This window comes from Mastomys coucha, unplaced genomic scaffold, assembly GCF_008632895.1.
Source record: "Mastomys coucha isolate ucsf_1 unplaced genomic scaffold, UCSF_Mcou_1 pScaffold23, whole genome shotgun sequence".
Taxonomy (NCBI): Eukaryota; Metazoa; Chordata; class Mammalia; order Rodentia; family Muridae; genus Mastomys; species Mastomys coucha.
The window spans coordinates 39787147-39814971 of record NW_022196906.1 but is presented as its reverse complement, the minus strand read 5'-3'; the positions used below and the strand labels follow the sequence as shown (position 1 = coordinate 39814971).

General features: G+C 48.1%; 2 protein-coding genes across 14 annotated transcripts in view; one reads left to right on the top strand and one right to left on the bottom strand.

Annotated features, from left to right (window-relative positions):
• The window catches only part of Bace1 (beta-secretase 1), a 27886-nt gene extending 14541 nt beyond the window's left edge, over positions 1 to 13345 (bottom strand). Inside the window, exon 1 of the mRNA XM_031345073.1 lies at positions 12595 to 13345. Coding sequence (XP_031200933.1) covers positions 12595 to 12855 — 261 coding nt within the window. The 5' untranslated portion in view covers positions 12856 to 13345. The remainder of the gene's footprint in view (positions 1 to 12594) is intronic.
• Positions 13346 to 21214: 7869 nt separating this feature from the next.
• The window catches only part of Cep164 (centrosomal protein 164), a 63099-nt gene continuing 56488 nt past the window's right edge, over positions 21215 to 27825 (top strand). For 10 of the 13 annotated variants that reach the window (XM_031343557.1, XM_031343549.1, XM_031343551.1 and 7 more), the window contains exons 1-2: positions 21215 to 21386; positions 27393 to 27510. In XM_031343557.1, the coding sequence (XP_031199417.1) occupies positions 27429 to 27510 (82 nt within the window). In that variant the 5' untranslated portion in view covers positions 21215 to 21386; positions 27393 to 27428. The remainder of the gene's footprint in view (positions 21387 to 27392; positions 27511 to 27825) is intronic. The other 3 variants (XM_031343560.1, XM_031343559.1, XM_031343558.1) reach the window with 1 other exon arrangement.

The following is a 27825-nucleotide window of genomic DNA, read 5'->3' as shown; positions in this document are numbered from 1 at the left end:
CTTTCAGCTTGGTGCAGGCCTGAGGCAGGAGCTGAGCCACCCAGTACTCTCATTGCCAAACAAGGCAGTTAGTGGGGGAAATAGTTGCAGAAGCCTCCTATCTCCTGGGCCTACTCCAGTCTTCCTCAGCCTGTTACTCTAGCCTTCCTGGGCCTGAGGCTGCCCCAGCCACTCGGCCTTCCTCCTGGCTCAGGCCCCAGCTTTTATCTGAATTGGGAAGACAATTCCCTCCTTACTCCTTTGCCAGGCACCCATTCTAGACATGATCCCCTTTCCCTCAGGCTAATTCAATCATCATGCTACATGGGCTCCCGTTCCTCCATCCCAACACCACGGAATCTGAATTCTTTCCCACTGGCCTTTACAAATGCCGAGTCTCTTCATTAAAAACAACACAAACCTTCCTGATTCTCACACCCGCCTCCAGCTACCCTCTCTTCACAAGCTAAGCTCTCAGCCAAGCTGTCTTCATTTCTTCACCTCCTACTCTTTCTCAAGCCATTCTAAAACTGGCTTTGCCTGCATCCCGCCACTATCAAACAGCCCTTACTACAGTTCCTGAGGATTTCACAGGGACAGATACATGAGAGATCTTTCATATCATTCCCATGTCACCTCTCGGGTCCTCTCTTGGACCCCTCACAGGCTCACAACCCCAGCTTGGCTTTGCCTTCTTTCCCAATACTCTTTACCATAGGCACCTCCAAGTAGGGATGCCCAAAGCCAACCTCCACCTGGTCCTCTTCAGTATTCTCTGTATTAGTAAGTGGTGGCAACTATCCAATCTGTTCTGTAAGGCAACAACCTCAGAGACTCTTTACTGGCCTTCTTTTTATCTGTCCCTAGTGCTCCCTTACTCCTGCCCAGTAGCCATCCTCTAAAGAGTGCTTATGTATCTGCTTCTTCCCATCTCCTTTACCACCCCCTGGTCCAGTTAGCATCAACCTCACACACACACTTCACACATAATGTAGTTTATCATATGTAATGTTATATGTGTGCATGTATGTCTACTATGTGTACAGGACAATGAGGAGGTCAGAATAGGTTGTCAGATCCCCTGGAACTGGAGTTACAGATGGTTTGTGAGCCACCACGTGGATGCTTGGAACCGAACCATCTCTGCAGGAGCAGCAATGTGCTCTTAAACCACTGACCCATCTGTGCAGCCTCCAATCTAAACTATCTTGACATGTCTGCCTTTAACCTCACCCTTCTGTCTCCCATACTGTGGTCTGAGGAATCTTCCCAAGGTCAAATGTGACTGAGTTGCCCTCCTAAGACAGCAGAGGTCGATTACTATGAAAACTTTTGGCTTGCACACTTCCTTCAGGGCATTTCCAACCTGCCCGGCATGCACACTCAGCCTCAGGCAAATCTCCAATCCTTACCACACACAGCTTGCTCCTGCCTGCCCTGGGCCCATCCCACAGAGTGGCACTGGCCATTGGCTCTGCCTGGCCCCTCCTCTGCTTGGTTCTGTCTCTAACTTCTTCATCTTTAAGCCTGAGCATAAACTGAGCATAAACATAAGACCAGGGTCCATTCCCTTAATTGTAAGGAACTCTATGCTTCCTTACCATCTGTCCTCTGACTCTCACCTTCCCTGTGTCAAAGAACTTTAAATCCCCAGTGTAGCCTTAGTTTGGTATCCTAGTGCCCACAATAGGTGTCTCTTGAAAAACTGGTTTTTCAAGTTTTTTTTTAAAACAATAGGTGTTTCTTGAAAAACTTGAAAAAAAAAATGGTGTGGGGAGAAAGTCCCTCAGGGGCTTCCAAGAGCTGGTTACTTTTATGATCTGCCTTCCTTTCTTTACCTAGTTTCCCTTGTCTTGACATGACAGGCTCCATTCAGACCACCTGTATTGTAGCTTTCTCCTTGTCCCCTGGCCTAGGGAGACCTAGGAGTCCCATGCCCAGGAGATTTAACTTGGGGTCAGGACTAGGTCAGTGCCAATCACTTAACAAACAAATGTGCTCCTTGGAGCCTCTGAGAGAAGGCAGCTTCTAGGGAAGGGCTAACAAGCCCCACTGGGAGAGGCACACCTGCCCAGGTTCGCTCTGCTGTGCTCAGCAATAGATCTTAGCAGATGCAGTAAGTATGAGGCTAGCAAATTTAAGGTGGGCTCTGGGTTCTCTCAATCCCACAGGGCTTAACTCCCACAGACAGGGATAGCTCAGAATCTTCTGGATGAAAGGAACCTTCCAGCCGGGCAGTGGTGGCACATGCCTTTAATCCCAGCACTTGGGAGGCAGAGGCAGGAGGATTTCTGGGTTCGAGGCCAGCCTGGTTTAAAGAGTGAGTTCCAGGACAGCCAGGGCTACACAGAGAAACCCTGCCTCAGGAAAAAAGAAAGAAAGAAAGAAAGAAAGAAAGAAAGAAAGAAAGAAAGAAAGAAAGAAAGGAAGGAAGAAAGGAAGAAAGAGAGAGAGAGAGAGAGAAGGGAGCTTTCCAGAGCCTCTATCCCCTGGCCTGAAGAGGTGGTGTGCTTCTTACTTTTGAACAATACTAGATTATTAAGAATCTTCAATGTAGGCTGGTGGGTAGTTCAGGGTAGGGCACTTGCCTAGTATGCATAAGGGCCCAGGTATTCTATCCCCAGTACGGCACAAGAATAAAACACACCTCCCCTGCCCCACTAACTTTCCTTGCAGCCTATCCCAGGCTCTGCAGCTTTTGCAAGCCTCTAGGGCAGAGGTTCTCTGTCCAAGTCTTCCGAAGAAGACATCTGCTTTCTTCCATGTATACCTCAGAGCTGGGGGCTAAGCAAGCACAGACCTTCGGTGTAAAGCTGAGATGGAGAGGCTTTTTCCATTCTGAAGAGAAAGAACAGACCCAGAGAGTATGAGCAACAAGGCCATCTTACAAAGAAGCCACAAAGCCAATACCTGCCTCCACTGGCTCTAACCAGCCATTGAGTATGTATGGCCTTTTATCTTCTTGACCTAAGTTCCCTCCCATCTGGCCTTTGTGTGATTCCCTCCACAGTGACTCTGGGCTTGGCCAGTGGGACATCAGCAAAGGCAAGGCGGGGCTAGCGAGGCGGCACTTGCATACAGGGATTGAAGTCCACCAGTGAGCCCAAGTCTTGCCTCAAGGTTGTGCAGCCACAAACCTAGCAAGTTGGGACAACTCGACCTCTAGCTGACTTGCCAGCTGTCTGTAGCCACATGAATAAGGTCAAACAGGAGGACCTCAAGCCAACCCACAGAACCATGGAAAATGACTTGCATTTTAAGTCACAGTAATTGGGAGGTTTCTTGCCCAGTGTTAGGCAACCTATCCGAATGAAATCCTGTGACCCTTGACATTGGGAGCTACTGGCTACTTACTGGTCACTCCCAAGGAGCTTCCCTTCCCCCGTGTGGTTCTTGTGATGTTGCTGAGGAGCATAATGACCTTGCTTGGGCACGGATACACAGCTCCATTCCTTAGCTGGCATGTACTCCTATTGTATGCCTGACACATGTTCAACTTTCCAGTCCTGGTCAACTATCCTGTCTCTCAAGGGTCTGGCAAGATGGAGCTCCTCCTGCAGGTCCTCACCTGGCTTCTCTGGCTACCACTCCTCAAACCTCAGTCATTGAGTCAGCCGAGCCTACTGACTAGGAGCTCCTGGAATGGAGTATCTACTATTACCAACCATGGCCCCGCAGGCGCTCACACCTTCCTTCCTTCCTTCCTTCCTTCCTTCCTTCCTTCCTTCCTTCCTTCCTTTGTGGTTTTTCAAGACAGGGTTTCTCTGTGCAGTCCTGGCTGTCCTAGAACTCATGCTGTAGATCAGGCTGGCCTTGAACTCACAGAAATCCACCTGCCTCTGCCTCCCAAGTGCTAGGATTAAAGGCATGCACTACGACCACCTGGCTCTATTTTATGTTTTGAGGAAGGACAAACTTAGAACAGAATGGCCTCAGACTCATGGCAATCCTCCTGCCTCCACCCACAAGTGCTAGAATTATAAGCATGTACTACCATACCTGGCTGACTTCTTACATTGACAGCGGTTCTCATTTCCTGCGTTTGGTTTCCCATGACAAGAACTATTCTCAAACTCAGGGCCTTAGCAGATCACTAATTGGCCAGGACAACTGCAGCCCATCGTGCCCATGCACATAGCCTGAATCGTCTTGGGCTCTGTGGTTCTGAGGGCAGTTGTGGTTGCTCCAGGCCTGCTTGGTCTTAGCCCCTTGCTAAATGAGATTCATCAGATCTCTACAATAGATGCCATGTCCAAACCTGAGAGAAGGGACAAGGAAGGGCACAAGGAGCCTGGAGTTAGCAGCTGGAAATGGAGTAAGGCCAACAGCTCCCTCCTGGCCCAGGCTGCCCTGCAACTGTGTCCTGCTCAGCTCCTTTGAACAAACGCACCTGACCCTAGGCCCACAGACTTCTTTCTCTAGCTATATCCTCTGCTGCCTTTGTTCTCCAGGCAGTAGCTGGTGCTTGGAAACAAGCATCACTCACCCCAACTCAGGCCAGATTTTTAAGGGATCTTAAAGGGGCAGGATCATACCAAACCAAACTTATCCAGTGCACTCTTCTATCTTTGGCCAGAGCATTTCATTTCCTCCAGCTTCCAGGGCAGTTCTTTTGCCATCTATCAGTAGGGTAAGAGTCAAAAAACAACACGTCTAATTGACAGGATAGCTTTTAAACTTTACTCCTGGTGCTGGGGATGGAACCAAGGCCCCATGCGTGCTAACTACGTGCTCTACAAGAGCTACACACCCAATCCTTGTGCTGGTTCCTGGGGCCTCTTTTGTTCATTCTCTGTAGAAGCCACCTGGAAAACCATTCCACAGAGCAGCTATTTAGCTACATGCTTGTCCCTGTCAGACAGTGAATCCTTCTCTGGCATTAGCTCAATTTCCCGTTGATCCTTGAGTCATTGCTTACCCACTGGGGAAAGCTAGGTTTCACCTTCTGTGTTTCCTGGCAAAATCTTCACAGGCCCTGAGAATGAATTAGTGCTAGGGTCACTGATTCTGAGGGTAGACCCCAGCAGAAAACAGCCATCTTGGCCACAGTGGGGTTACAGTGAGCAGCAGAGAGGTCAACCATTGGATGACAGAAAACCTGTAGTCTGGGAGCACAGCCCAGGAGCCTCTGCTGCCTGGGTCAGGATATTCTGGAGTTTAATGATTCAGTATCCTTCCTCAGAACACCCATCTCACTCTCCTAAGAACTGGAGGACATAGTGGATCAACATCAATGAATGCCTTCCACCCTCTGGGGTTCTCCTTCCAGGAGAACCTCTCTCTAGGACCAGGAAAACAGCCTGGCTTTTAAAAGCTCAGTCACCCCATTGAGATGGATTACAGCAGAGAAAGTCTCTCATGGGGGCTTCCCCGGGAGATCTCTTCTTGGATTTTCAATTAGAATTTTCTGCTTTGCTGTTTACCGGAATTGTATAGAAATGCTCAGTCAGAGGACAGACATGGTTCTCAACACTCTCCTCTCCCAAATGGACCTATCTCTCTTTAGCTGGGAAGGCAGAGGAGTGTTTGAAACAATAGGAAGGGCCAGTGCCATCTGTAGCTCAGGCCAGGATGGCCTCCATTTCTGCTGGTTTTCTTCCCTCCCTGTCTCTACCTAATGTTCTTCCTCCACCATCATCATCCTCATTTCTTTCCCCTCTCTCTCGAGGAACAAGATCATTTGCTGACTCTGTGAGGTGGCAACCAAGTCTATCAGTGGAGTCCTACCTCCCATCAGTTTCCAGACGCCTGTGGCCACTTGTTGCCAGTTCATCCATAGGATGGTTCACCCATAAGGATGGTTCATTTCCAAGTCAATTAACACGTTCAAGATGATAAAGTGGGAATTAACCCAGCGCTAGTACTTCGCAACTAAAGATATGGACTTGAATTTCTGCTGTGCTCATCCTAACTGAGTAACTTCACGAAACCCCCTTAATCCCTTCCAGCCCCAGTATTTTTGAGACAGGGTTTCTCTGTGTAGCTCTGGCTGTCCTGGAACTCACTCTGTAGACCAGGCTGGCCTCAAACGCAGAAATCCGCCTGCCTCTGCCTCCCAAGTGCCACCACCGCCCGGCTCAGCCCCAGTTTTCTTATCACCAAAATGAGCATGCTAATACCTAGGCCGTATCATTAAACCAGAAAAGTAACTGTTTAAGCCAAGCACAGTGGCCCACCTGAAATCAACCCCTGGAGGCTGAGGTAAGAGGATTACTGCAAATTCCAGGTCAGCCTCGCAGTATAGTGAGTTCTAGGATAGCCTAGGCTACAAGTTCTAGGATACCCCTGTCTTACCAGATCCCCTGCCCCACCTCCCACCCCCAAAATGGAAAAGAAAAATGAATGTGTAAGGTACTTGGTAGATCATATTAGGTTTTCAAAACTTTCCTTCCCACCCCCACCCCTCATGACAGGGTTTTTCTGTGTTGCTGTCTTGGAACTTACTCAAGATCAGGCTGGCCTCGAACTCACAGATCCACCTACTTCCTCTTCCCAAGTGCTGGGATCAAAGGGATGTGCCACCACCGCCTGGCTAAAAGCTTGCCCCGTGGCTGTTCACCTGTGGCTGTTCACCTATGCAAACAAGCTGAGAGGTTATGGAGAAGGGACCAACGCCTTCCCTTGCCCTTTCTCTCACTCCTTAACTCACAGGGACAGAGCAGGGCTGGCTGAACTGAACTGTGACTGCCAGCATCCTGAGACCTTCTCTCCTTTCTCCCCTCACTGCCACCTCCCTTGTCAGGCCCTGTCTAACAGATGCTTGTCTCACACACTACCCTATCCAAGCCCTCCTCCACATTAAAGTTGTTTCCCTGAAACCAAAATTAGACACCACCACCCCTCTTTCATAGGCTCATGAGGTCTGCCAGCTGCTTCCAGAACAAGGCCCGCATCATCCTTACAACTCCAGCTTCTCACTACAGCTCATGCACCTCTCCCCATAGCTCGGAGCACCGAGCCGTTGCCCTATCAGAAGTAGCTGCTTTGTTCTGTGCTATTTCCTGGACTCCTCCTTCTTGGACACCACTGATGTCTATATATCTGTGTTTCGCACCAAATTGTAAGCACCCCAAAGTCTGGGACTGTTTCTCTTGTGACCACAACAGTTGCTCAATAAGTATTTATCGTACTGAAATGACTATTACCAAATTTTCTTCCTAACAGTGATGCTTATCCTATGGCAATGAGATGCAGCTTTTCATTTGAAGTGAAAATGAGGCAGGATAGGAAACTGGGGAAATTAAGGGTTCATGCCTGTGATCACAGCACCAAGGAGCCAGGAGTGCATACACAGTATATTTTGGGCCCAGGGTGCTAGCAGGTGCAGTACGGTTAAACTATATCCCTAGCCCACCCGACTTTTCTTTCTTTGCCACGCACACTTTGCGTGACGGCAGTATTTGAGGCGTAAACTTCAAGGAAAGTCAGTCTCCTGCCTCCACATTGTTGCCTGGCACCGAAACTCAGAGGTAGCCCAGATATGTCCTCGTACTTGTGTGCTAGGGGCCCACAAAAATATCATTTCTTTACAGCTAGTAATAGAAAATTCGGACATTGCTCTCTGATCTTCACCAATGTTCCAATGTCCTAGTCAAACCCTGGCTTGGAATGTTAAGGCATTCAAACTAATTGTCTCCGGCATTGTGGGTAGGGCACTGAAGCTCACAGAATGAGAGACTTATCCCAGGACAAGGTCAAGTAAAATCCTCATTCTCAGTCATGTACTACAGCTGAACCACTCCTAGTAATTAGCAAGACACTGTCTCTACTTCCCCAAAAGATTAGCATAGTGGGCGTTTTACCTAAAATGGGCGGGACCTTAATCTGAGTGTGTGTGTGTGTGTGTGTGTGTGTGTGTGTGTGTGTGTGTGTGAGAGAGAGAGAGAGAGAGAGAGAGAGAGAGAGAGACTGTCTACAACATTGAGCATTCTAGATTCAACATTCAGCAGCAGGCAGTCTGCATTCAGCATTTGGACTCGCTCACACTCGGACTAGAACCAGAACTTAGATTCGTGTAGTCCGTAGCCCCCCGGGCCCAGAGTGCTTGGGCCCGGGGGGTGCAGCACCAGAGATTCAAGAGATTGAACATTCGAGATTCGAGCATTCAACATTGAAGATTCAGCATTGAGGACTCAAGATTCAAGCCTCTATTCTCCTGGCTGGCGCACCCTCAGCCTCCTGGGACTCTGGCCTGGACCATGCAGCCCGAACATACTCAGAGCCCAGGGGTGCTGCACCAGTCCATAGGAGATGGCTGCTGTTTTAGACCTAGTGCGTCTTAGGTGGCCTCAGATGTACCTCGACTACTGAGCTGCCAGATTTTTCATTTCTCTTTTGCAACGATTGTAAAAGCCTCATGTCAATTTTTAAAGAAATACACTCAGACCTTACACCACTCGTGTCTAGTCTGTTTGTCAAAGCTGAATCCCGTGCACATCCGGCCAGAACCCATTGTCCCATGGAACAAGGGACCCCGTAAGAAACCCCAGTCCGTGGCATTTCTTGAGACAGGGTCTTGTCAAATTACCCAAACTCCCCCGAACTCACTCTGTAGCCCAGGTAAATCTTGAACTTATGATCCTGCTGTCTCAGCCTCTTGAGGAGCTGAGATTACAGACCTGAGTCACCAAGCCCCGTTAACAGCTCTGTTTAAACATCCTGTAGTTCACGGATCCATTCACTCAGCAGATGTCGGAGCTGGAAATTATCATACATATTAGAATGTGAGCTTTTGGGCTGGTGAGGTGGCTCAGTGGGGGGAGGTACTTGCAGTCACGCCTGCCAAGCTAGCTGAGTTCAGACCCTGGAACCCACATGGTAGAAGGGGAGAACCATTGTCCTCTAGATTGTCTTCCACCCTCCACTGGCAGGATGTGGCACACACATACACTAATTAATTAAGAAAAGAAAAAAAATAATATGAACTTAAAGGTTTGAAGTGCTGGGGAATGAACCTAGAGCCACATGCTTGCTAGGCTAGTGTGCTACCACTGGGCTACATTCCTAGTCCCAAGAGCTTGAAGCTTGAAGAAGGAAACAAAAATAGTCATAGCACACTACACAATTGTAGGGGAGACATCACAGCAGAGGGATGCTCTCAACAGACTATTCAAGACAATAGCATTGTAGGAGAACAAAGGGCAAGGTAGGGACTCAGCTTACTGACACACCAACTGACCCAAGCTATGGATAATGTAGAGTGTATATATATGTGTGTGTGTGTGTGTATACATATATACATATATATATATATATAATACACATAGACATATACATGATTGCAGAACAAATTGATTGGAAGAACAAATAAAGAACAAAATAAAGTGGGCTTGGTGACACACAGCCTTAATTCTAGCACTAGAGCACTAGGGAGGCAGAGGCAGGTGGATCTTTTGGAGTTCGAGGCTAGAATTGTCTATATGGTAAATTCAGGTCGGCCAGGGCTACACAGTGAGGTCCTGTCTCAAACCAAGCAAAGCAACAGAACAAAAGAAGAAGCCAGGTATGACGGCATACATTTCTAATCACACCACTCTAAAGGCTTTGGCAGAAGGCTCATGGGTTGTGTCAAGAGCCAGGGCTACATAGCAAGGGGTCGGGGTTGGGGATGTAACAAAACAAATAAACCAGAACAAACTATGCACACTGAATTAAAATAAAACAACTGTATATACCAAACCATGCTCTCCTGCTCTCTATCCTGTGCCACCAATAGTCTGCTTCAACTTACGCCGTGTCAGAATCACCAAGTTACCTCTAATGCCTTCCTTCTTCTCCACCCTCCACACGATGTCCTAGCCTGCTCCCCTGTTTTGTGACATTACTTGCATCCAGGCCTCCTTTCTCTCTCCTTCTTACCTCAACCTCATGCCTTCTCTGTAGCACCTTGCACCTGAACTGGAAAGTGAGCTGCCTGCCTCCTGTAGCTCTATATTCCATTCTCCCTAAAATTCAGACATCTGTTTGCTCACTTCATATCATTCTCCAGTACAAATGATCTCAATTTTCCCCCTCAGAGCCAAAGTCCAAACCATATAGCCTGACATTTAAGGCTTTTTGACATTTGGGCTCCATTTTATTTACCTAAATTGATCTGGTCTCAGTATAAACCTGCAATATCAACTGGCCTGGCTTTCTCTTGTCTCCTGAACAAACACGCATAAGCTCAAACACACAACTCATTCGTCTCTCGTTTCTTATAGTCTATGGGCCAGAGCAGGGAGCAAGTGAGAAGCAATTACAGCGTGTTGGGAGAAGTGCCAGGTCCCGGCCAGGATGGCTCTCATTCCTTTCCACCCTCCAGGATCACACTCCACGCACACCTACTCCATCAAGTCCCTTGAGCCAACTCTACCTTCAGCATCATTCTTTGTCCTCATAGATTGGGGCCTCTCAACTTTAAGATCTGATAATACTTTGCCTCCCAGGGTCTAGGGTGGGGTCATGAGAATTTACACGTTTAACAGGTTCTAAAGAATCTACAGAACATCACTTTTACCGAAGGAGTACTTATATTTTACTTCCGTTTAAAAGCCTTTCGGGCAGAGGTGTGTCTCCCATCTCTTTTCGATTAGACCCCCAAGCATGGAAAGTACCCTTCCAAATTCCAGATTTTCATGTTCACAGAACTCTGCCATCCTCACTCTCATTTCATGCTTCTGATAGCCCCATCAGGTAAGAAGAATGCTTATCCTTCTCACAGGCTGCTGAGGAGAGGAACAAAATAGACACAGGGCAGAGGCTGGCTGGAATAGGGTCTGGATCATGTGCAACCACAGAGTGCCTCTACTCAGGGTTCCCAGGGCTGGTGTGTGACCTCCAGCCCTCTGCTCTAGCTTCTAGCTGGGAGGGGAGGGTACTGACTAGCCCAGAACAGCTACTCCTTGCCAAGGGCTGGGCTGGAGCACCTACATTAAATTTCAGAGGACCAGGGAAGTATGGCAACTGGTCCCCCAGTTCTAAATATACTCAACACAGTCCAGATTTTATGCTTCATTGCATAGCACAGAAGAGGCAGAAGTTGCCAGGCCAGTTAAGGAGAAGGAGGTAATATTAATCGGAGGTCAGTTAACCCAGGGATTTCTTCTAGGCATTTCCCCCTATATGGTTTCATTAGTCCTCACAATTATCTTGCAAAGGAGGTCCCATTTCCCATGTTTTGAAGAGAAGGCAATAGCCAATGAGAGTTATGTAAGTTGCCTAAGGGCACACCACTGGGAAAAGGGTGGTAGGCAGACCCCAGATTCCTGACCTGTCTGATTCTAAAGTCCTTGCTGGTTGTATCACAGATCTGTACAGTTGCACATCCCATCACTAGAGTCTCAGGTCTCCACATGTCCCTTTCCCTGACATCTTCTTGCCTTTTCTTGGCTCCAACTGAACTCTAGCTCTGGCTTGGCTCCCATACTCAGATTCCATACTACTTCTGGGAAGTTATGGTGTACAGCAAAGAGGAGGGGTGAGTGGGGGAGACCAGGACTTCAGAGCTCCCAAAGCAAGCCTGAGTGGCATAGACCCAGCCAAGTGACAAGAAAGTAGGGGTTTGTGACTCTCCCATACCCAGCTGCCTGAGTGAACAGAAGCAGGACGGTCTCCTCCCTGACCCCAACACACTCCCATCTTTCCACACCCTCCATGGACGATCTTTGTGGACCCAGACTGGAGCCACTAGGGTAGCTCACAGAGATGCACAGGATCAGATTCAAGGTGACACGCAGAATCGCATTGCCATCAGTACCCAGACTCGCCCACAGAGGCGACAGATGCCCTCAGAGGTCAGCCAGCAACCCCACATGGACGATAGCTGACTCAAACCCACACACTCCCAGTCAGCACAGGTAGAGGACACAACCTCTGTCCGCCAACTCGGGTATCTTGGCAATTGTTGGAAATGATGGGGAAAGACAGTGAGAAAAGTGTCTTCCCCATGGCTGTGTGCCCCTCTGCCTCAGAACCCTTGCAAGGGGGTTCGGGCTCCCCTCTAGGCTTATCTTTTCTCAGACTCAGTCCAGCTCTCTTCTGGCCATGTTCAGAGGCATGGGTGCGGGAGGAGCTAGAGTGTAGAGAGTGGGGGTTGGGATAAATGAGGAGGAAGGGACTGGGACTTGGAGGCTGCATGGATGTTAGTCCGACTCTCTCTCACTTTGTTGACTTATGGCAACCTAGACTTGGACTAAGGAGCCGATTTATCCAACTGGTGCCAGGATTTGGGGTTCTCAAGAAGATGAAAGTGGGGATCTTACATTCCCCCAGAACACTAGAGAAGGGGAGAGCATAGAGATGGAATCTGAGAGACTCCGGCCATGGACACCTGTTACAGTGTCCCCGAGCCTGGCCCTTCCCCAGGGTCAGGCACCACCACTGAAGTGCTTTCTTGGGGGTTGGGGGATGGGGCAGTGGAAGTGAGAGGTGGGTAGTCAGTCCTGGGACTTGGATGTCCATGAAAGGGGGCAGGAAAGGGAAAGGCTACTTCCAACTGGATCCTGGAGGAATAGGAGAGGGCCGTCATGTTGCACCCACCCAAACAAGCCATCTTAGCAGGGCAGCCTGCTTCATCCCTAGCCTGTCACCCCTCTACCATGCATGAAGGAGGGCTGTTAGATCTGACCACCTTACCGTCTGTGGGGGGCTACCCACGGTCATCTCCACATAGTAGCCCTGGCCGGATTTTCCCCTCAGGTTGTCCACCATCTCCACAAAGCTGCCTCTCCGGCCAGGCTCCTCAGGTTCCTCGTCCGTCTCCCGGGGCAGCCTCAGGCCCAGGGGTGGCCCTGCCAGGCCGCTGCGAAGGGGCAGACGGATGCCGAGATGGGTTCCCTGGGCAGGCAGCATTCCCGAGCCTACCCATAGCAGGAGCCAGCGCAGCGCCGGGGCCATGGTGAGCCCGGGCCTTGTGGCTCCGGTTGGCGACTGTCCCTCTTGCCTGCCCCTAAGTCTGGGTGGTGTTGGCTTCTCTCAAGAGAGCGGCCTCGGGGGCATCAGGACTGCAGAGTCTACAGGCCCCTTGCTCAGTTCCCGGTCCAGGCGGCGGAGAGTGGGCAGGAGAAATCCGTAGCGCACAAGAAGAGGGGACGATGGCGATCCGGGGGACCCAGCTACATCTGGACGGCGACCGCCAGCCTCAGCGAGGGGATCGGGCCCCTTGTGGGTTTGGGAGGGGCGGGCATGGCTATCCGAGCCCACAGATTTCGGGGTCTTCCAGGCGGGCTTTGCAGCGTGGGGACGGACAGGGACTCGTGGCTCCTGCGGCTGCGTCGGCTGCTCAGGCCACCATAATCCAGCTCCCGGCTCCCAGCACCTAGGCAGGCTGGGGAGGCGGAAAGGCTTGTGGCGGTGGCTGTCAAAGCCAAAGGGTTTTTGCTTTTCCCTGGGATCTCTGGGAAGTGTAGTCTTCCCATAGCAGGCAGCCCAGCTTCCGGAGCTGAAAGGGGTCTGGGATGCCCTCTGCCGAGATGGAGTTCACTCTGCAAGACCCTAGCGGGAAAAGCATTTCCATAGCTCTGGCAGAGCAAGAGGGAACCATTATGACATACCTTTCATCTGCTAGTTCTTCTCTCATTATTTTTTTGTTTATTTTATTTATTTATTTAATTTTTATTTTGGGGGGAGTGTACAGGGTCCTGCAAACATACTATGCAGTCTAGGCTAGCTTCAACTTTGATGCAATTCTCCTGCCTCAGCTTCCTGAAACAGCATTGATTAACACCCCCAACCCTGTGCACACCCTGTCATGCCAGCAGCCACTTTACCTTTGCATGAGGCAGAAAAATGATGCACAGATTCCAAAAGAGATTAACCAGGGAGAACTGTGATTCTTGCTACAATGTGGTGTTAAGAATTTGGGGGTTTATCCCAGATGTTGAGACACATGCCTTTAATCCCAGCACACGGGGGGGGGGGGGGGGGGGGGGGGGGGGGGGGGGGGGGAGAGGGCAGTAACAGGAGAATCTCTGTAAATCTGAGGGTAGTTTGGTCGACATAGGTAGTTCCAGGACATCCAAGACTGCATAGAGAAAGCCTGCCTCAAAAAGGAAACAAAAAATGAGGAATTTAGAAGAGGTGACATTTAATCTAAACCTTAAAATTGGAAGTACTTTCAGGAACAGAGACTAGAGGAGCAAGATTAAAGGGATGAGAGTATCCCAGTCATCAAACCACTCACCAGGATCTGAAAGGAAGACCTGCCGCCTTTTCTGTTTAGAGCATTCAATCTGCCACAGCTATGAGGTGGCTGCCTCTTACGTCTGAACCTGTCTGTGACTTTGATGGTTTCTTGATGTGAATCCTCATGGCCCACCTGATTACTTCCCATCAGTCTGACTGAGGATCCGTTGCTTTGAAAAGCTCTCAAGTGTTAGCACTCTGAGGCATACCAACATACTCACTGAGAAGAGCTTGAGAGGAAAGGTTGTGGGGCCCCGAGAGCTTAAAATTGTGTGGCTATGCCATCACATTGTTTATCAGAAGTGGAAAGCCCTCGATAAAATCCAGCAGTCATTCTGGTACAGAGAAGAGGACCAGGAGGACATGGCCACTCTTAGCTACAAACATAAAACAAGGCCTGGTGGTGAAGCTTATATCCCTGGGTATATGGGAGGCCAAGGCAGGAGGATCTAGAGTTCAAGACCAGCTTGGACTATAGAGTGAACTCAAGGCTAGTCTGATTTAGCAAGACTCTATCTTAATAAAATAAAATAAGATAAGATAAAATAAAATAAATGGGTTGTAGTTCAATGGCAAAACACCTATCTGGCACACATAAAAGCCTGAATTTGAGCTCCAACACCAAAAACAATAACAGCAATTAATAGATTAACGTATGTGTGGGAATGGGATGTGTATAAAGATAGTATTCATTTTGGAGAAAAATGGATGTGCTATCTAATAACTGCCATTTGGACACTTACAATCCACATGGAAGGAGAGAAAGCCAAATCTACATTTCACCCAAAAAATAAGCTTCAGATAGACTAAGGAGCTTAACATTAAAGTTGAACTAGAGCCGGGCGGTGGTGGTGCACGCCTTTAATCCCAGCACTTGGGAGGAAGAGGCAGGTGGATTTCTGAGTTCGAGGCCAGCCTGGTCTACAGAGTGAGTTCCAGGATAGCCAGGGCTACATAGAGAAACCCTGTCTCAAAAAACAAAAACAAACAAACAAAAAAAGTTGAACTAGAGGAAAAATAGAATATTCTCACCGTCTTATATTAAAGAAAACCTCCTTAATAAAACACATGGTGGGGGGGAGGACTGTAGAACTGGAAGCACCTTAAGACCCTCAGAATCTTGGCTGTCTACGAGTGTGTGGAAATGCAGCCGGGGTGCTGGGCAGGCGAAATGCAGAGCGCTAGACTGTATTTACCCTGCACTGACACTGTTGGGTGCTGGGCTCTAGCGAAGCACTGACACACTGTTCAGGGGGGGTGGGAAAATGCAGCCTAGGATGTGGGAGGCCGAAGCTGTGGTTCCCTGACTCCCAGGCATCCAGTCAAGGCTAGAAAACTACCCAGAGGGGTTGGGAGCAGAGTTGGGGCCTCTTGCTTGGACTGAGGAGAGCCTGAGGCAGGGGGAATGGAAACTCCGGTTTGGCTCATTCGCAATTGTCTTTAGCTCAGTGGTGGCTGTCTGGAAGTGCAGAGAGGCCTTCTGTGGGAGACTTAGGCGAAGGCCTTCTCCAGGTTCCCTACAGTGGTTCTCAATGAAAGAGACAGTCCTTGGTTCAAAACTGTTTATTGAGTGTTCATTGTGGAAAATGGAGCTTGCCAACTCCTTAGGGTGGACCAGAGATTAATACCTTTTGCAGGGAGGAATGTCCAGGAAAGGAAGCTTATTGGCCTCAGGGCCTCCAGATACCTCATTAGCGTGGAGAACTCTGTTTTGGGCTATGCAACCTACATGGTGAGTGTGGTCATATGTCTGGACCAGGAATCTAGTTGGGAGCAGGGAGACTCCTACCATCTCAGGTGGGTACCTGGCTTCTGGGGTCTTGGACACACTCAGTCTTAGCAAGTTTCCTGTCACAGTCCACTCTCCCACACGCTCACTGTCTGGGAAACCACAGTCTCGATTCACCTTTCTATTTCATTGGACCTCATCTGTAAACCAGGGTAAAGGTGATGTGGTGGTTTGACTATGCTTGGCCCAGGGAGTGGCAGTATTAGGAGGTGTGGCTTTGTTGGAGGAAGTGTGTCACTATGGGGATGGGCAATAAGACCCTCCTCCTAACTATGTGGGAGCCAGTCCTCTCCTAGCGGCCTTCAGATGAAGATGTAGAACTCTCAGCTCCTCCTGTACTATGCCTACCTGGATGCCGCCATGCTCCCACCTTGATGATAGTGGACTGAACCTCTGACCCTGTAAGCCAGCCCCCAATTAAATGTTGTCCTTTATAAGACTTGCCTTGGTCATGGTGTCTATGCATAGCAGTAAAACCCTAACTGAGACAGAAGTGGTGGCATGAGCCTTGTCATGTAAAGCTGTGCAAAGGTGGACAGGGTGACATATGCCTGTAATCCCAGCACTTGGTAGGCTCCTCTCTGTTCTAGGTCAGTCTGGTCTCTCCTGACTTATATACAAAGCAAGTTACAGGCCAGCCAGGGGCTACATAGTGAGATTTTGTGTCAGAAAAACAACAAAGAAACCCCAAACCTTAATGAGGTAATCTATGCAGAGCACTTGGAATGGGGTTTGGCACACTGAGAACATTCAGTGAAGACTAGTTGTCAATAGTGTAACCACATATCCTGAGGGGTTGTGGGGAGGTCACATTTACAAAGACAAAACTCAAACTGCATATTAGGAACCATTTGCTACACTATGGGGAGACAAAGGGTTAATGGCTACAATACACAAGGAGCCTCCACAAATCAATGAAACTATCCAAACAAGGTGACGGAGAAACGAACAAAGAATATGGAGAAATAGTTCACAGAAGAAATTAAAATTTAAATTATAATTTATTAAAATGTAAATTGAAACCATTATGAGCTCCTGTGATAGCACACACTTGGGTACTTGGGAGGTGGAGGTAGGAAGATCAGGCACCCAGGGCCCACCTGAGTTACATGACACTCTGTTTTAAAGAAGCACCAGGAACTAGAGAGATGGCTCAGTGGTTAGGAGCGCTCATTGTTCTTGCAGGGGACCAGAGCTCAATTCTCAGCTCCCACACCAGGCAGCTCATGACTACCTGAAATTCCAGTTCCTGGCTTATCCACCACCTCTGGCCTCTATTGCTCTTTTGTTAACTAGTACAAACCCACAGCCAGACCACACACATATGCATAATTAAAAATAAAACTTATCAAAAAAAAAAAAAGGCTAGTGAGATGGCTCAGTGGTTAAGAGTGCTGCTCTTCCAGAGGTTCTGAGTTCAATTCTCTGCAACTACATAGTAGCTCAAAAACATCTGTAATGGGATCTGATGCCCTCTTCTGTTGTGTCTGAAGACAGCCACAGTGTACTCACATATAATAAATAAATAATTTAAAAAAACTTATCAAAAGAAAAAGCTGGATAGTAGTGGTACATACCTTTAATTCCAACACTCAGGAGGCAGAGGCAGGCAGATCTCTGGGTTTGAGGCCAGCCTGATATAGTTCCAGGATGGCCAAGGCAACACAGAGAAATCCTGTCTCAAAAAACAAAAAAACAAAAAACAAATCAACCAACAAAAGAAACTTCAGACTCAACCCAACCAATCAACCAAATAAAAATCCAATAGTATTTAAGAATCACTTTTTCCATTCTCTTTTCTCCTCCCTCCCTCTCTGATTGATGGGGAATATGTTGTTGTTGTGTTTATTTGTTTTTCGTTTGGTTTTTCAAGACAGGTTTTCTCTGTGTAGCCCTGGCTGTCCTGGAACTCACTCTGTAGACCAGGCTGGCCTCGAACTCAGAAATCTGCCTGCCTCTGCCTCCCAAGTGCTGGGATTAAAGGTATGCACCACTACTGTCCAGCTTTTTTTTTTTTTAACAACTTTTTAAAAAAGATTTATTTAGCTGGGCAGTGGTGTTGCATGCCTTTAATCCCAGCACTTGGGAGGCAGAGGCAGGCAGATTTCTGAGTTCGAGGCCAGCCTGGTCTACAGAGTGAATTCCAGGACAGCCAGGGCTACACAGAGAAAACCTGTCTTGAAAAAACCAAAAACCAAACCAAACCAAACCAAAACAACCCAAAAAACAAACAAACAAAAAGATTTATTTATTTATTTTATGTATATGAGTATACTGTAGTTGTACAGATGTTTGCTGGGATTTGAACTCAGGACTTTTGGAAGAGCAATCGGTGCTCTTACCCACTGAGGCATCTTGCCAGCATTTTGTTTTGTTTTGTTTTGAGTCTCTCGGTATAGTCCTGACTGTCCTTTGCTCTGTAGACCGGGCTGGCCTGAACTCGGATATCCGTCTGCCTCTGCTTCCGGAGTGCTGGGATAAAAGGTTTGTGCCACCACTTGGCAAGACTGTAAGTCTCTAAGTTTGAGGTCAGTCATATCTACATATAGAGTTCCAGGTCAGCCAGGGACATATGGTGAGATCTTGCCTTAAATAAACAAACAAACAAACAAGTAAAATAAGAGTCAATGTTGTTCTTGTAAAGCACTAAGTTCCAAGTTCAGTTCCCAGTATCCACATGAAGCAAACACCTGTAAATCCAGCTCCAGAAAACATGACACCTCTGACCTCCAAGTGTACCTGTAATCGTATGCACATACTCACACACCAACACGCTTGCATGCAAACCAAACCAAACCAAAACAACAACAACAACAACAGCAAAACCCAGGGTCTCAAGATGGCTTGGTAGTACAGGCCTGTAGTCCTAGCTAATCAACTAAGTGAGTGAAACTGTAAGCATCCTACTGGCTTGTCAGCTGATGGATCAATTTTGCGATTCCCACTTTCCTTCTTCATTTGTTTGATAAAATGGTTTGTATTTCTGAATACCAACCTTGGGAGAAATTGAATAAAACACATATTCCTCAAGGACATGATGATAATTCCATAGCCTCCCATATTTTTTGAAGACTATTTTCTAGCCCTTTCCCTGAGCTAGAAAAATGTTTTAAGGGATAACACTTAGGGCCTTTTAATGTGCCTCAGGCTGGTCTGGAATGTAATTTTACTTTAATTTTATCTCATTGAATTAATTAATTAATTAACCCATCTATCTACCTATCTATCTTTCTATTTATTTATTTATTATTATTTTTTGTTTGTTTGTTTGTTTTGAGACAGGGTTTCTCTGTATATCCCTGGCTGTTCTGGAACTCACTCTGTAGACCAGGCTGGCCTCTAACTCAGAGATTTACCTGCCTCTGACTCCTGAGTGCTGGGATTAAAGTCATGTGCTGCTGTCACCACCTGGCTTATTTTATTTATTTTTAAATTATATGCATATGTATGTGCAAGTGTGTGTGTGTGTGTACAAGTGCCTATGTATCTCAGAGGCAGGGGATCTCCTTCGTGGTTGAGAGCCACCTGACTTGAGTGTTGGGAACTGAACTTGTATCCACTGGAAGAGCAACACTGAACCATCTCTCCTACCCAACTTTTCTATTCTTCTCTCTTTCTTGTTTGAGGCAGCATCTCACTATATAGTCCTGGAACTGGATATGTAGACCTGGCCAGCCTAGAACTCACAGAGATCTCTTGTCTCTGTCATTCTTTTCTTCTTCCTCTTCCTTCTCCTCTCCCCCTCCTTTCTTCCTCCTCACTCCTCTTCCTCCTCCTCCTTCTTTTTGGCTTTTTGCTGACAGGCTCTTCTGTGTAATAGCCCTGACAGTCCTGAAACTCATTTTGTAGACCTGGCTGGATTTGAACCCACAGAGACTGTCTCTGCCTTCTAAGTGTTGGGAATAAAGGCACTGGGATTAAATGTAGTTCAGCTACCGTCACTTGGCTTCTTTTTTTTAAAAAAAAAATATTTTATGTGTTTGAGTTTTACCTGCAGGTATGTCTGTGTACCATGTGTGTGCCTGGTGTGGGTGGAAGCCAGAAGAGGTGTTGGATCCTCTGAAACTAGAATTTCTGCTGGTTGTAAGCTGCCTTGTGGGTGCTGGGAATCAGACTCTGGTCCTCTGGAAGAGCAGCAGGTGTTGGTAGCTGCTGAGCTGTCTCTGCAGCCTCATATGGCAAGTTCTTGTGTATAGGAAGCTATGGGCAGTATTTAGTTATGTGTGTGGTCATGATATGGTGATCGTTAGCATCCTTTCCATGTGTGGTCCATTGGTGCCTGAGGGACACTTTTAAAGATTGTGATGATGAGGAGGAGCAGTGATTTTATTTTTTTTCCAACTGTGGTGAGAATAAAGGAATTGCAGAAAGATTTGAAGTTAAACATTCGAAACACATCCTGATGTCTGGTTTGAGATCCGAAGTAACAACACTCTAAATTTCTCCTTGTCGGATTAGACTTTAGCTGTGTGGGACTAGTTTGTAAAGTTACAGTAGTAGAGTTGGAGAGATGGTTCATCAGTTGAGAGCATTTGCTGTTGTTCTTGCAGACCACCTAGGTTTGGTTTCTAGCACCCACAAGGTGGCGCACAACTGCTTATAACTCCAGTTTCAGAGGATGCAGTGCCCTCTTCTGGCCTCCATGAGTACCAGGTGTAACGTTGACGAAGCATCCATACACTTTTTTTAAAAAAAAATTTGAGGCTGGGTCTCACTGTGTAGTCCCAGCTGGCTTGGAACCCATTATATAGGCCAGGCTAGCCTCAAACGCTCAGAGATCTGTCTGCCTCTGTGCCCCAAGTGGTGGGATTAAAGGTTTGTGTCATCAAGTCCGGTCCACGCATAAAACATTAAAAGGAAAAAGTTAGTAGGCGGCTCTCTTGATAACTGAGACATCTCTCCAACCCCTTCATAGTTCTTTTATTAAGGGCCCAATCAATAGGTTGACCATTGATAATCACTGTTGTTCACGTGATTTTACTCGAACTTTAAAAAATGATGGTCTATAAATGAGGGACAATTTTGCTTAATTAACAGTAATAGTAGATTACTATTAATATTATGGTTAATATTATGAATACTTCCTTTCTTCCGCGGAAGAAGTTCTCTTATCTACATTCAGGTCTCTCTTTTGGGGGTGGGAGTGGGGTTGTGCTTGTTCACTATTTTGAACTACAACTTTCAGGATGCAACGGGCAAAGCCTCGTGGGGACCTTCAACCAATCCAATGCCAACGCTCTCAGTCAGCGACCTATTGGCTCTTAGTAGAGGCGGGCCTCTCAGTTGCTAGGCTGGTGCCTTTCCGGAAGTGGTTGCTGGTCGCTGCAGGGCAACACCCCGGCGTCCCTGGAAGCGGGGAGCCGGACACCCCGGCGTCCCTGGAAGTAGGGGGGCCGGGGTGGTGCTGGGAGGCGGCGTAGAGCCATCGTTTCGGAAACCTCCGGATCGGGGACAGGTGAGATCTCCTCGGAGCCAGGCTTGCCGGCGTGGCAAGAGTTTGCAGGGCGCTGAAGCGCTGTGAGGTGTTGCTGCGCGGGAACTGAGATGGGAGAGGAGAGCCCTCCCCGCTTGCGCGGCCTGGCTTGCCAGCGTCTCCTGAATCTACACCCTACCCCCACCCCCAGCCCACTTCTGGGCTATCCCAAGCTCAGGCAAGGGCTTGGCATCTTTCGGTCAGATGGGCAGGAGAGGAAGTTTGAGGCTTTCTTTGCACTGATTCAGGAATCTCCTCCCGGAACCGCTGCCCTCTCTTGGCCTCGGTGACTCGCCCTCGCGCGTCTGCCAGCTCAACCCTCTGCAGGCCCCTGCATGCTTCTCTCCGCACTCCATTTCTGGATTGAGACTAGAGCTTCCAGTGACCGGTTGCTCTGCGAAGTACTTGCTGCTTGGCCAGATACCTCTTTCTCGAGCTTAGATGTGCTTGTGGATCGTCTCTAAACACCCCCCTTCCCCCAGCCCCCGGACCCTCTATCAGTGTCTCCCGTGTTTCTTGTCTCAGTGGAGAACTTCCTCAGTCACTTAGCCCAGTCTGCGCTGAGAATTCATTCTACTGTCTGCAGTACTCACCTGGCGTGCCTCAGATTCTAGACAGTCGGCTTCTTGGCTAACACCTAAAATCACAACGGGCTGGCTGAAATCCTCTGCTTTCTCTCTTCTCTTCCTTCACGTAGACGCCAGACCCTGCTATTTTCTGTTCTCCTACCCTCAGGATTAGCCCCCTTTCATTCAGGTAGCCACTGACTTGGTTCATAATTTCTCGGCTGTGCTTTCAGAATAACTGCCTCTGGTTTTGCCCCTGTCTGATTGGTTCTTGTGCAGTTGGCAGTCACCTTTCTGAACGGTAACTGGTAACTCTCACCCCTCCAACCTCCTTTATGAAATTCCCATGGCAGCTCCTTATGAAGACCTGCATACAGTTTCAGCCCTCGCAAGCCCGTATTAGTTGCTCCCTGCCTTCCATTCAAGCAGTCTCTGTATTTGAAAAGTGGGGATAGTAATCCTTCTCTAGCTGAAAGACTGGGGTGAGATGGAGGAGGATAAAACCCTTAGTACAGTCCCGCTATATACAAGTGTTCTGGGAAGTGTGCAGTTAGTCCAAGTTTTTGTTATAACTAATCCTGACCCCCTCCAAGCACATTTGCTGTGCTTGCGCTCTCCCCCTTTCCTCCCCCTCTTCCCTACACACACACATACACACATACACACACACACACACACACACACACACACACACACAGAGTTGTTTTGTGGTACTAGGGATTGAACTCAGGGCTTTGCACATGCTAGGCAAGCCATAATAGCCACTCCTCCCCAAAGCCACTGCTTTGCCTCTGTTCATGGCATTTCTTCTGTTTTAAATTTCCTTGCTTTAGGGGCTGGTGAGATAGCTCAGTAGATAAAGTTCTTTCTCTCTAAGCATGAGAACCCGAGTTAAGTCCCTTGTAAAAAGCCAGGCATGGTGGTTCCTGCTTGTGATCTCAGTGCTGGAGACATAGAAGTAAGGTAAGGAGATCCCTGGGACTGGAGTTTCCACAGAATCTAACCCTAGTGCTGGGTACTGAACTTAGGTCCTCTGGAAGGGTACCCAGTGCCCTTACCCTGAGCCATGCCTGCAGCCCCAGCCACTCTAAGTTTCTTCCTTCCACTCTGGCATCCATTTCTGCCTGTGTGGGGAAAGCGCTTTTGAATTTTGCAGCTTTCTAGGACGACAAAGGGCAAATCTTCAGCATGGCTTGTTTCTTTTTCCTTCCTCTTCAGTAACATCTCTGGTACTTTCCTGATTGCTAGGGTCCCCTGCTGCAGGGCCTTTGCGTGTGCTGCTGCTGCTGTTGTTAGAATTTGCTTCCTTCTCTGTCAGTAAATACCTGTTCATCCTCCAGGTCTCAGTATAGGCACCACCCATCAGGCTCAGGTCTTACTCCTTATGAAATGATACTTTTATGCCCCCCTCCGCCACCCCCCGTGAGTGTATAGATCAGAAGACAGCTTGAAGACATAGTTCTTTCCTTCCACCATGTAGGTCTTGGGCAATGGGGATGGAACCCAAGGTTGCTATGCTTGGTGGCAAGTACCCACTGAGCCATCTTGCTAGCCTCTCCACCCCCATCCTTTGCTGTGGTGGTGGTTTTTGTTTGTTTGTTTGTTTGTTTTGTGAGACAGGTCCTTATAAAGCCTTGGCTGGCTTGAACATCTGTAGTTGAGGATGACCTTGAACTTGGAATTCTGTTGGCACCTCCCAAGAGCTGAGATGCTGGGCACGCTTGTGTCTCCGTGCCTAATTTAGCACTGATACTCTTATCTGGGACTGTCTGGCTAAGAAGTAGTTGCACTGGGGAGTCATGACTGAATCTGCTCAATCACTATCGCCCGTCTAGTGCTCAGAGGGAAACTTGATCAGAGTGACCTATTGGTGAAGTATGAGTTCCAACTGTGCACTTCTGCCTCGCATCTCTTCACCCTCTTGGCCTCTCCTTGCCACATTGTCCCTGAAGCGAGGCAAGGCATGGTATAGTCCAACCATAATTTATTTTCTTTTCCTGGCAGAAGATTTGTCTGAAATTTGGAAAATTTATGAATTCAGATTTTCCACCTTCTTCATGGCCAGTCAGGTGTCCAGGTGTTAAAAACACCATGACCAAAGCAGCTTGGGGAGAAAAAGGGTTTATTTTGTCTATAGTCCATCATGGAGGGAAGGGATGTCAGGGCAGGAACTGAAGCAGGAGCAGAGGCAGGAATCTCGGAGGAGTCGTCAGGGAATGGAGGAAGAGGCAGAGACCTCAGAAGAACACTGCTTGCTTTACTGGCTCGATTTCTGTGGCTTGCTCAGCTACTGGTATTCGCTTGTTTGCTTATTTTTGAGGCAGGGTTTCTCTGTGTAACAGAGCCCTGGTTGTCCTGGATTCCTTTTGTAGTTCAGGCTGGCCTTGAGATCCCCCTGCTTCTGCTTCCGGAGTGCTGGGATTAAAGGCATGTACCACCAAGCCCAGCCCTTTTTTTTTTGTTTTTGTTTTTTGAGACAGGGGTTTCTCTAAGGCTATCCCGAAACAGAAGCACTATACAGATCAGGTTCTGCCTGCCTCTGCCTCCCTATTGCTTGTATTAGAGCATGTGCCACCACATAGGCCAGTCTGGTGGAGGCAGTTCCTAAACTGAAGTTCCTTCTTGACAGGTGACCCTAGTTTGTGTCACGTTGACAGAATAGCACTTGAGACTTGTTTGTTGTTGTTGTTGTTGTCCTATGAGGACAGCAGTTGTTCCTGGTTGTTGGTTTCTGCCAGGGGCTGTAGGCACAGGCCACACCTTTCAGATTCAGTTTCTCAGGTTTGTGAAGAGGTCAACTCAGTTTGATAAGTGCTAGTCTGTGTTTGGGTCAGTCCTCTTGTCTGTAGCTCTTTCCTTGTCTCCTCCCCTCTTCTCTCTTAAGTAAGAGGATTAAGGACTCAGGTGACCCCGTCTGTGTGCTGGTTCATCCCTACTCCAGGCCTTGACACGGGCTTGTTTGTTAGAGACGCTCTGTCTCTAACTGAGAGTAGAGGCATGGATGGGGTGTCTGGTCCGTGGTCTGACTTCTGAGAGGGGAGCATTTTCTCTTAGCTTAGGTATCACAGGGATTTCTTTTTTTTTCTTTTTCTTTTTTTCTTCTTTTTAAAAACCTTTCTTACTTGGAGGGGCATGGTGGGAATGAGAGGGGCAGAGTCTGGTGGGAATGAGAGGGGCAGAGTTTTCTTTCTTTCTTTCTTTTTTTTTTAATATTTATTTATTATTATAAGTACACTGTAGCTGTCTTCAGACACACCAGAAGAGGGTGTCAGATCTCATTATGGGTGGTTGTGAGCCACCATGTGGTTGCTGGGATAGAACTCATGACCTTTGGAAGAGCAATCCGTGCTCTTACCTGCTGAGCCATCTCGCCAGCCCCAAGTCTGGTTTTCTTGAAGGGTCTGGTGGACTGAAGAAGGTCTGAGTATCATGATCTCAGAAGGCCACAGGAATAGGTCTTGCTGGGTTCCCTGTTGCTTCTCAGAGGTACTTCTCTATGGATCTGGGTTAGAGTCACAGTCAGCAGCCTCAGCCATTACTGAACACTCCACCGCAGGCCTGGTCAGGCTTGACCTTTATGACGGGCAGTGGGGGTGTCTTCTTGCTGGAGAGGAATGTTGCCTGCTCTTTGTTCCACCTGGAATAGTGAGAGTTGCTCAAGAAGTGGACAGGAGAGGCCAGTACCTGCTGTGCTGGTCACTTCTCAGGTGGCTCACTCAGGTGGGGTCAGCTGTCACAGTCTATTTGTTTGTTTCATTAGGTTTCATTGTGGGAGCTGCCGTGGGGAAGGTTAATAGGACCCCCACGCCCCCGGGGGTCCAGAGCTGGAGGTGAGGCTAGGGGCAGGAAGAGAGGGACAGTCCCAGCATCGCATGAGGAGCACATCAACACTGCAAACTAGCAAATAAAATAACACAGAGATAAGGTCCTTCCTAGTTCCCACCTTGCATGTGGCTACCATCCTTTGTCTTCATCTGACACTGAGAAAGCTGACTCCTATTCCTTTGTTTACGTCAGCTCAGGATCCCACCCATATGACCTCACTTAATGTTGACTATGTCTTAAAGACCTTACTTCTTCTCATTAAGTCAGATCATCAAGTGTTTTTGAGGGACACTATCCAGTCCATCTGGACCCCCACTCTTCCCTTCCTCCCCTATGCTCTCATTAAGCATAATAGCTCTGTGTCTTTGTCCCCTTTCCACCTCGGGTTCTTTGGCCTGGTTTAGGCCCTCATTAACTTTCTTTCCTTCTTTCTTTCTTTTTTTAAAAAACCAGTAGCTTGAGGTTTTTTTTTTTTTTTAATATTTATTTATTTTATGTGTATGAGTACACTGTAGCTATTCAGATGGTCATGAGCCATCATGTGGCTGCTGGGAATTGAACTCCAGACCTCTCTCCTTGCTCCTGCCCTGTTCGCTCTGGCGTAATACACTGTAGCTATCTTCAGACACACCAGAAGAGGGCATCGGATCTCATTACGGATTGTTGTGAGTCACCATGTGGTTGCTGGGATCCGAACTCAGGACCTTCGGAAGAGCAGTCAGTGCTCTTACCCACTGAGCCATCTCTCCAGCCCCCTCATTAACTTTTACTGGGATGGAAGCCTTCTCATGTGCCTCCTGATGGCATTTTCTTACCTTCTCCAATTCAGCCATGCTGGTCTTACCGGAGTTTCTATCCTAAGTAAGATGCCACCCTGTGTAGTTTTTCTCTTCCCAAAGCCCTCAGCTCTCTTCAGTCTTCAGTGGTCTTTTTGTCTTCATGCTCTCAGGGCAGGTGCTGACTACACACTGACTCCTGGCCCTGCATTGCTGGGGAAGGGGTACCGTTGACTGTGGCTGCTTCCCTGCCCTGGGGTGTGCTGACACCCGAGGCTCTGTGTTTTTGGTGTCACTGGGGTTTTCTGGCTGAGGTGTACTACAGTTTGGAATATTCTCCTGTTTCGGGGAGGGATACAAAGTTAAACTCTTTAAAGGTTTATTTATTTTGTGTGTTTGCCTGCATCTGTGTGTGTGCACCATGTGCATCTCTGATGCAGACGGAGGCCAGAAGATGGAGTTGGAATCCCTGGAACTGGAATTACAGAAGGTTGTGAGCCACCTTGTGGGTGTTGGAGGATTGAACCCAAGTCTCCTAGAACAGTTGCCAGTGCTTCTGACCACTGAACTATCTTTCCAGCCCTCAAGTTTAAACACTTTAGAGAGCTAGGCTTGAAGATGTCTTGCAGTGCACTGTGTGTTCTGTAACTCTGGGCAGGGGTGTGACAGGGAATTGCCCAGCTACAGAGCCTATGAAGCTCTGAACTGCAGGCAGGGTCCTCAGTCACACTGGCTTGCAGGGTCTGGTGTGACCCAGGTGTTCTGTGACTCAACTCAGCTGTCCCTTTCAGGCCAGCTCACTGATTTTCTCTTTGGCTAAGGTCTCTGGGATCAAGATAGTTACGCCAGGCTGAACCATGGCTAGACGGCCGATCCTCTTAGGTGACCAGCTGGTTCTGGAGGAAGATTCTGATGAGACCTACGTTCCCAGTGAGCAAGGTAAGAAGCTTGTGGGGGGTTCTAATCGTGCTTTGAGCACAGATAGTGTAATTGATTCACTTAAACACATTTTTAAAAATTATTTTATGTGTATGGGTTTTTGCCTGCCTGCATATCTATAAACTACATGTGTGCAGTGTCTGAGGAGGCTGGCAGGGGACATCATATCCCCTGGGACTAGAGTTATAGATGGTTTTGAGCCACCATGTAGGTGCTGGGAATTGAGCCTGGGGTTCTCAAGAGCAGCCAGTGCTTTTAACCACTAAGCCCAGCCCCCAACATAGAGTTGGTCCATGCACGGGGCTGCTCAATATA